Source organism: Poecilia latipinna, unplaced genomic scaffold (assembly GCF_001443285.1).
Source record: "Poecilia latipinna isolate Pla-1442-1.1 unplaced genomic scaffold, P_latipinna-1.0 Scaffold1299, whole genome shotgun sequence".
NCBI classification, from domain to species: Eukaryota; Metazoa; Chordata; class Actinopteri; order Cyprinodontiformes; family Poeciliidae; genus Poecilia; species Poecilia latipinna.
The window spans coordinates 81,882-91,184 of NW_015113915.1; the positions used below are offsets into that span (position 1 = coordinate 81,882).

Genomic DNA, 9,303 nt, shown 5'->3' on the forward strand with positions numbered 1-9,303 from the left:
TTTTTTTTTTTTTTTTTTTTTTTTTTTTTTTCCTTTTGGAACCATTTTCTGTAGCAGGAGCTCAAACCCTGGTGTCTAGAAGCAGCAGGGATGCTAGAGTTACAGCAGGAGAGGCATGCGGCGTGTTGCTTACTTAAAGCCCCATCCAGTCCCCCCCAGCACTATGGCAGCCACAAGGATGGCTCCGGCGATGGAGCCTATTATTAGATTGGTGGCACTAGGACCTGTGAAGGGTTATGGGGAAAAAGACATGAGTTTCTATACTCACTTCCTGGATTTGTAACATGTAACTAGACAATAAGGATTTCACATGGCATCAAAAACACACCAAGAGTGCTATTACAGGAAAATGATTGAATCTGAGGATGTATTTTGCATGCTTTTCAACCCCCTTTAGTGTGTAGCGTGGTTTAAATGCACTGGTGCATCTCAATAAATTACAATATAATGGAAAAGTTATTTTCTTCCAGTAATTCAGTTCAAAAACCTCAAACGGATATTGAACAGATACAATTATACATTTCAGGTGTTCATTTTTTGACAAGTGATAAGATTATGGCTTGCAGTGGAAATCCAAAATCTTGTTTCTGAGAAAATTTGAATATGACAATATAATTTATTTAAAAAGATATGTTAATAGAAAAAAATGTTTCTGGCTGTAAAATCTGATAGACCTGCCGAGTTGTCAGCAGCCAGGATATTTATTGGCAACATACAGTAATAAAGGAAAAATTTGTGAAAGCAAAAAATGACTACAAACATGTCCTAAAAGGATTATTAAGCAAAGGGTGCTTCAAAATTTATGGGCTACAATTGTTTCCAAATATATTAATAGAGAGCTGAGTAGAAGAAAAACATGTGATAAAGACAAGTGCACCAATACATGAATAACTGCATAAGGTGCTTCTGAACTACAGAGGGCATGAGCGTCCTACAAGGCTGAAGAAGAAAAAGGAATTCGGCCAACTGAGCAAAAGTCCAAACTTTTGATTCTGCCTGCTTTCTGCATGTTTTTGGGTTCTTTTCATTCACATATCGTGACGGTAACCATAATCAAATTTAATAGAAATGAAAATGTTGACATACATATTTCTGCCTGGAGTAAAAGCATACACGAGGCTCACCTTTTGAACTGAACTACTTTACTAATTACACTTTTCAATAATATTTTAATTTGGGATGCACCAGGAATCAAGGCAACATCCTGGAAATGTTTACACTTATTTGTCGTCATTAGAGGTAATATTTGCCTTTGGTTTGTTAAGGTTGTGAAGAAGACTTGACCCTGGGTATCCATCGCTGAAGAAAGACTGACAGCTGATATATGAGAATATGTGTGACCTGCGGTATGAGCAGTACAAAATGTTTTTTTTTTAAGGGGTCCCAGTCACCACACAGCCTCCACTAACTGGACAATTTCATCTAAATGCCCCACATGCCCCAGAAAGGAGAGGATCACAGGAGCAACCACATAACAACTGAGAGTAAAAGAGAGAGGTTGGATGAGAAGAGGAGGGAGGGAGAATGAAGAGAGAGGCTTGTCATAATGGGGGACAACAGGAGAAGAGGAGGAGTGTAAGGGGAATCCATCGATCAATCACACAACACTGAAAACAACCAATCACATGACAACTAATATGGTCATCACCAACACACGAGGAAACACAAAGCCACCGGGACGCACACACGGGCTCAGGCCGGCTCACGAGACCGCCCGCACACTGAGGCACCACTATGAGGAGGAAGAGCTGTGAAAGGGTTAAAGATGCTTACTCTATTCCCCACCCTGTGCCTCCAAAAATCACCCCCAGGGCCAGAATGGTCCCTGCTACTGCCCCTATCAGCCTGTTAGTGGCCACGCTCACTGTGCAGAGGGAAAAGGAGCATTATTACCACCCTGTCAAAAACAAAAACGCAACCTCCTGCTGCAGAGTCATGGATGGAGCAATTCCCATCCTTCAAATTGTGGTCGCGGTAGCCGGTATGAGGCTGAAATTTTGCGTTGGGATTTCTGTTCAGAATCAAAGCAAACTCTAGCTCAATATTACCGGCTAAATTTGGTGTTTTTGTCTTTTTTTTTTTTTTTACAACCCTGGAACATCTGTAATCCCTTTGAACCACCTCGCATCTAAATGAAATCAAAGATTTTGCGATTAACGCCTATCATATGAAATGTATAAGACCTGTCCATACTAAATAAATATGGACATTGGAAACCAGACATTTACATGTATTACATAAGAAGTCCAATGAGCTTATTATTCTCACTGTTTTGCATTAGTGTCCTGAATAAACTCGGTATTTAATTTGGCTGGGTGATTAGTACTTTGGGAAAATCCATCTGTGTCCAAGATTTAACTTCCTATCTGATGACCCCTCAGGCTGCATTGTTTTTAAAAGATGATCTTTCCTCATGATGCCTTCTATTCTGGGAGGTGCACTACTCCTTCCTGCTGCAAAACACCCACACAGTCAGTTACTTCACAGTTTGGATGGTACTCAGGCAACTTTCCCCTTTTTTCCTTCTAAATGTAACAATGGGCTTCAAAACGTTGAAGAAATTTGATCCAGGGGGGATTTTCATACTACAATCTTTTTTTTTTTTTTATGTTGCTTTTGGATATATGACTTCTTCCTCACTGAATGGCCTTTCATGTCAGTACAAGACTGTGGATAATGAGATTCTCTTACCATGTTCAGTTTGCATCATCACAAGAACTTTTGCTTTTTGTTCTGGGGTCGACGCACACGTTTTACATAAAAATATGGTAATCTCTATGACACCGTTTACGTCGCATTCAGGTCTCAGTAAACTCTAACCAAGGACGAACCAGACATGTTGAGGTCCGTAATTCTCTCCTTAATATCCGGCTTGTTTGGTGAAAATAATATATATATATATTAAAAAAAAAAAATCTCCCCAAGAAATCTTCTCTGTTTTATTCTGGCATTTATCAAATAGAAATAATTTTGGTCATTTTATACAATGCATGTAAATATCTGGTTTCACCTGATAATAACTTCACGCGAACTTGTCTACAATAAATATTTTTTCTTTTTTTAGAAGGCAGAGGCTGACAGAGGGAGAAACCGACCCTTGGTTTCTTCGGTTGTAGCGATGTCGGCCTCTTTGGGCGGGTCAGGCATGCTGCAGTCTGTCCCTGCCCATGTGGCGTCACATGTGCATGTGGCTTCATTGTTGCACACCTGTTTGGAGCAGACAGAAATTAATGAAGCAGTGAGGGGGAGAAGCAGGAGCTTTTTTTTTTCTTTTTTTTTTAAATCTGCTTATGCATCAGGTCTATTTTGGGAAACGTCTTCCTTAGGAACTTTTGCCCAGCAGCCATTTATTGTGCCAGAAAAAGAGAAACAGGGAAATATTACTCAGGTTCACCTTTCAAGCTGTTTTACGTACAAAGCATATGCGTTACATTCTGTGCAATTGCATATTTAGCAAAACTTACAGAGCTTATTTAAACAATAAAACAATAAAACAAGTTTTTTTTTTTTTCAGTATGCATTGGTACATCCTTTGTGGGGTTTTTGCTTTTTTGCTATTCATCAATTAATCTACTTTTATTTATCCATGTTGTCATTCAGTAAAACTGTCTTTTTCTCATGTCTGCTTGGACAAAGTTGTCATATTTCAAGCAGGTTTCACATGAGACCAAAGTCTGACAGCATATATTGTGTCATTCCACTAACCTTGTAAGAAAAATAATTTATTTCTCCAGTTCATATTAAAAATAACAATTACTGGATCCATTGAGACTCACCCCATGGGCAGAGCACACCTGTCCATTAGGCCCAATGGGGCAGGTGCTCGTGTTGAGTGACTGGATGGGCAGACACTTATGGTCAAGGCACATCATTGACGGCCCACAGGGAGTCCCATCCTCCACGTAGCCTAAATCGGTGTCATCGTCCAAAAGGACGTGGGCACCACTGGCAGGACGAGATGAAAATGGAGGAAGAACAGAACCAAATGTTGTCAGAAAATTGTCCCTGTAAACCTTGGTTGTGGTGTTAAACAGGGCTATAACAAATCGAAAGTGTTTACGTGCACTGTATCACGTTGCCTTGGTGGTTGAAGGAGGTGGGAGTGATGTCTCCTTTCATCATTCCAATGCGAGGTGTTCGCCCCACGTTTGTACACAGAAGATAACCACAGAACACGTCACTGTAGCAGAAAAAAAGACACGGATCTTTAAAAAAAATTAAAAAAACAACGTTTTATTGCCTCTAGCGGCCTTTATTTGAGAGTGATCAGGCAGGAAAGTGGGTAATAAGAGAGGGGGAAGACATGCTGCAAAGGTCATCAGGCCAGGACTCGAGCCTCTGACGGCCGCGTCAAGGACTAGGGCCTCCATTCATGGGTTGTGCCACTGCAGCACCCCCAGCTCTTTAACCTGAATGACCTAAAGATCAGGTGACTCACCATTGAGTTACCTCACTCCTCATCTGACTCACCAATTTCCCGGCACCGCGTCTCACCAGGAAACGCCTGGTGGCGGAGCGCGGTTCAGCGAAATCGGTGAGTTCCCAGTGCAGATTGTGCTGCTGAGCGCCTACAAACTTTGACAGAGATTGTTTGTTAAAGACTCTAGGAAGATGCCATTAACATCTAAACCTTTCCCTTTATTGGATCAAATCAAACCACTATGAACTCCAAAGTGTAAAATATCATCAAACACAACCTCAAAAAACAAACAAACAAACAAAAAAAAACCCAAACTCTGCAGCATTTTTCAGATGAAGGCATATTAAACAGAAATACCTAGACTAAGGCCGGTTTTGATTAGTTTGGTACATAGAGTTTAACTAGAATAGTGCAGTGCAATCCTGGCTTTAAAATGCACCGTTTGCTACTGAACTTTTTTCCTCCACTTAACTGTCCACCAATATGCTCGAACACAGAGCCATACAGATAGCCAGCCACTTCAGCAGTAGCTCTGTGGGTCAAATGTTTGCTTGAGGAACTAAACATTTGGTTTTCATCAAAATGAAAAGAAATACACTATTTGAAAATATTACTATAAATGTAGTAAATCTATAAAGGACATAAATTACACTTTTTGAATTGACTTATAACAAAACAAGTTTTTAATTATATTAAAACATACTGTTCGATTCTGAATAAAAAGGACAGTTCCTCAACAAAGAGAGTTGTTTGGTGCCCCCTTTTGGGGAATTGTAAAATAAGCAGAAATTGAATTTAAAGCTGAGAAGCTGCAGAGTGTCTTCATTTGTGACTCACTGCTTGCTACACTGGATCCATCGGTCGCCGTCTTTTCCGCAGTTGCCCTTTTCTGTCCCCTCCGTGTTCAGCTTCTCGTAGCAGAACTTCTCTGAACTTCCAGCCTCTGAAATAAAGAGGCAACAAATGACCACAATCTCTTTTGTGGATCTCCACAGGCTTAATCAAGAATCAACGCAATCTCACTCGATCCCCAGATGTATTTGCACTGGTTTTCTCTTGTCTTGCATTCTCCAGTGTAGCAGCGACCCTTCAACATAAAAAAGGGGTAAATTAACATTTTTATGTGGCTGCTCTTGTTTCGTAGTCACACAAAAGCTTTTTTTCTCATACCTGGTTGACTTGACACATGTAGCCGTCTTGTTTATGCAGGTTGGGGGGGCACTACAAGGTCATAAACAGAGCACAGCTTCTTAGCAATCCTCCTCAACACATAAAAAAAAAATAATGTAAAACAAAAAAACCAAAAATGTTGCAAAAATAGAAAACACCTGTCCAGAGTCTCCAGTGCAGGTCTCTGAGATGTCGCAGTCATTCACAGCGTAGCGACAGCTGTAACCACGTGGGTAAAACTGGTAAGAAATGCAGAAAAGCATTAAGGTTTGTTTTGTTGGATTTCCCCCCCCCCCCAAATGAACTCCAAACATTCTGTGTTTTATAACCAAACTCATACCAGACATGTGACGTTGCAGCAAGGCCCATCGCTGCAGTGCGCTCCATTAGCAAGGGAACACTTCTTGCAGCAGCCCTTGTGGCAGTCCTCAAGATAAACAACAACAAAAAAAAAGGTTTAATCTATCTTAGCAAATCAGGTGACAGCAAAAGTGCAGAACAAAGCAAGAGAAAAACAAAAACCTACTGATCTCAGTCCACAGTCACACTCCTCTCCAACTTCTACATATCCGTTTCCACAATGTGCCACCTCAAACAGCTGCCAAAGCAAGAAGAGACAGCATGAGGCAAGCATGGCAGGAAGGACAGGTAAGGAAAGGGGAAGAAGTATGTGTGCACCAAACCTTTGTTGGTCTGTTAAATAGGCATGAGCCTCCGCCTTTCAAAAGAAACTCCCTGTAGTCGGAGATGCTGCATTTGGAGAACCTCTGTGGATGTTGGACCCTGCAGCCGGAGAAGACATCCATTTGATGTTAAACAACAGCAGCGTCAATATTTCAAAGTGTAGCCAGAGAGCTTAAAGATCTGCTTTCCTTCAGAGGCATTTTCAATATGCACTTACATCAGAATGACGTCCTATAAGTTATTAATGTGTTTTTAGACCTAAACCATTCAGTGGCACATCTTGTGGATTTTCTATATTGCTTGCTCGCACTGTATTAATAGCTGAGGTGAGCCTGCATCCAACTCCCACCTTCTCCTTGGAGACTACACAATGTAAGACGAAACTATAGAAACTTTATATTAGAAGAAAAGGCAGAAATAAAATAAAAAAATCCCTGGCAGTACCTCAAGGAAACACTTTGAGCACACTACTTCCTAGTGGGAAAATCAAAAGAAAAAAAAAATCTGGTTTATGCTTGGGAACAATTTCCAGAGGTCAGAAGGAGCCATCTTCATCTGTTCAACTGTGTACCCAAGCACTGCCTCAGTTAGATATGAGCCAACAGTCTGTGGACGCAAGACGTTGTCCGAGGTTGTCCTTTAAAACTCCGTAGACTTGCACAGCAAGTTGAAAACTAAAAAGTGAAAATCCTCACATAGTTAAACTCTTGATCACTGTACCACTGCGAGCGCATAAATAAAGCATCGGCTATGGTTTCACCCTGATCTCTCTCTCTCTCGTGTGTATAGGTATGTGAATGTTGACATTACCCAGTGTCCTCCATTATGCAGCCGCTCCAAGAGTTTGCACACCCACACTCTTCTGCAAGATGAGAACACAAAAAAAAAAAAACAACAAAAAAAAAAAAAACACTCACATTTACCGGAGGATTTGGATATCTGAGGCAGTTTGCTGAGTAGCTGCAAGTTTCACACTTTCTAAGCTTGTTTGTTTTCACAATTTTGCTCTCAGCACATTTTTAAGTTATCAGTGTTGGACCTGTCAGGCCCTGTGTGACCCTTTGGCCTCAAGTGCCTGGAGTGAAAGTGTCTTATGTCTGCCGACTAATGAATCATTTATCCAAATTTTGCATGTCAAAAGATTCTATTTGTTTTTTCACAAAGTTCATCAACCATATTTCAGGCAAAATGTAATAAATAGATTATTAAACAAATAATGGTCCTGATTCAAGCTTTTCAACTGAAGCAAAACAGCCTGAAATGAGAGAGAAAGGACATGGAGAGACCTAAGAGGGACTAAAACTGAGGTAACAGGAGTATTTTTATTTTTTTTTAAGAGGAAGTTGAAACTCAGTGAAAGTCTTTTCGGAGGAGGAGGAAACATCTGTGGACGCTTAGACACAACCGCCCGCCTTCTTATCTAACCTTGACCAACAGGACTGAGAATCTACACTGTTATCACCAACTGAAATACCCCCAGTTATCTATAGACTACTGTTTTCTACTTTAAATGCTAGGAAAGAAGTCTGGTCTTTCAAGTAAAGTAGCGGTGGGCAAACTAAATGTGTTTCATGTATACTTCTCTTGGCTGCAGGGTCCCACTGGATACCCAGGTTCTGTGCCAGACTCTGAGACAGAGACACGAACATGGACGAGGTGGTGCCGTACTGTAGAGACAGCAGCAAGTACGGGTTAAACATCAGCATGTTCGTAGATACACAAGCAGATATTTGTGAACAGAAGAAAACTGATGCATCATTTCTTAAAATGTTTCACAAAAAAAAAAAAATCTGAAAAAAAATGTAGCTTGCATTTGTATTTAGCTGCTGTCCAGATGAGTTCTGATTTTCAACCTAGCCTGTTTGGGACACCCCAAAAAAATAACTTCAGTTGTTTCTGCTTTAAGCTGCAGGATATTCTGACCCATCCATCCCTGGAGATTACTGACTCAGTGAAGGGGAGTGGACTATGGTCATGTGGTCAAGTGGTGTCATTTAAATATATAACACTCTGTGTCAGCGTCATAGGTATTTATTTGTCATGCACTCCACAAATCTGGCCAGAGTGGCAGGAAACAAACAAAACATAAAAAGTCCTGTTTCCAGTTTGCCATAAGAAACATGTTAAGAATGTGTTTTGTCAGATGAGATCAAATCTGCACATTTTGGCTGGCATTCAATTACTATATGTGGAGGAAAACTAGCATTGCACATCCTCCTGAGCACACAATGACCTTTAGCATCATCCTGTGGCGACAGGGGAGCTGGACCAAGTTAAAACATACACCCGAAGCTACAAAGGATCTGTTTAGAGCAAAACATAGTCATGAGCTGTAATGGCAATGCTTCATTTTCGTTCCGCTTCATCACTTTGTGTTGGCTCATTAAGTAGAATCCCCATAAAATGCAAAACTATTTGTGATTGGAGTGCGTTCATTGGGTCTGTAGATTCGGCTGTGGCTATATCACAGTAAATCTGACCTCGTTGACCCCCACTCCTCGGCTCACGGAGCACATGCCGCCAAAATACGCGGCGCTGCTTCTCCTGTAGTGGAAGGTCACATTTCTGCAATTGGAACAGAATAAAAAATAAAAAAGAAGGCATCAAGCCAAAAGATAAAACCATTTAACGACATGTGAATAAACAAGGAGTTCTGTTTTGGGGCAGATAACTATTTATAAAGCATAGAGCTTAAACGAAATGAAAGTAAATAAAGAAGAATCATTTCTCTTCTATCTGGCATTACAAAGAACTTACGAGAGGAGCTGCACGGAGTCGGCGTGCAGCTTGATGCTCTGCTGGCGATATTTGGAGAAATCTCGCAGCATTTCCAGCGGCTTCACACCTATGGGGATCTGATCCTTGTCTGTCCAGATCTCCAAAGCGACGAGCACCACACGCGTGTGCAGCTGGTCTTTGAAGATCTGTCATTGAAGTGTGCCATGAATGGAAGCAAAAAAAAAAAAAAAAAAAAAAAAAAAACAAAAAAAGACAAAAAGAGCAAAGGGGGGGGGGAAAGAAAAAAACAC

General features: G+C 40.8%; 1 protein-coding gene across 5 annotated transcripts in view; it reads right to left on the minus strand.

The window, feature by feature from the left end:
* Nucleotides 1-9,303, minus strand: part of adam23b (ADAM metallopeptidase domain 23b) — a 42,571-nt gene that overhangs the window by 6,902 nt on the left and 26,366 nt on the right. For 2 of the 5 annotated variants that reach the window (XM_015055166.1, XM_015055167.1), the window contains exons 11-25: nucleotides 9,032-9,198; nucleotides 8,755-8,839; nucleotides 7,854-7,941; nucleotides 7,085-7,136; nucleotides 6,274-6,373; nucleotides 6,117-6,188; nucleotides 5,931-6,017; nucleotides 5,749-5,829; nucleotides 5,591-5,641; nucleotides 5,444-5,507; nucleotides 5,258-5,363; nucleotides 4,061-4,180; nucleotides 3,777-3,945; nucleotides 3,096-3,207; nucleotides 134-224 (exon numbers count right to left, since the gene is read on the minus strand). In XM_015055166.1, the coding sequence (XP_014910652.1) occupies nucleotides 134-224; nucleotides 3,096-3,207; nucleotides 3,777-3,945; nucleotides 4,061-4,180; nucleotides 5,258-5,363; nucleotides 5,444-5,507; nucleotides 5,591-5,641; nucleotides 5,749-5,829; nucleotides 5,931-6,017; nucleotides 6,117-6,188; nucleotides 6,274-6,373; nucleotides 7,085-7,136; nucleotides 7,854-7,941; nucleotides 8,755-8,839; nucleotides 9,032-9,198 (1,445 nt within the window). Of the gene's footprint in view, nucleotides 1-133; nucleotides 225-1,773; nucleotides 1,865-3,095; nucleotides 3,208-3,776; nucleotides 3,946-4,060; nucleotides 4,181-5,257; nucleotides 5,364-5,443; nucleotides 5,508-5,590; nucleotides 5,642-5,748; nucleotides 5,830-5,930; nucleotides 6,018-6,116; nucleotides 6,189-6,273; nucleotides 6,374-7,084; nucleotides 7,137-7,853; nucleotides 7,942-8,754; nucleotides 8,840-9,031; nucleotides 9,199-9,303 lie in introns of those variants that run through there. The other 3 variants (XM_015055169.1, XM_015055168.1, XM_015055170.1) reach the window with 3 other exon arrangements.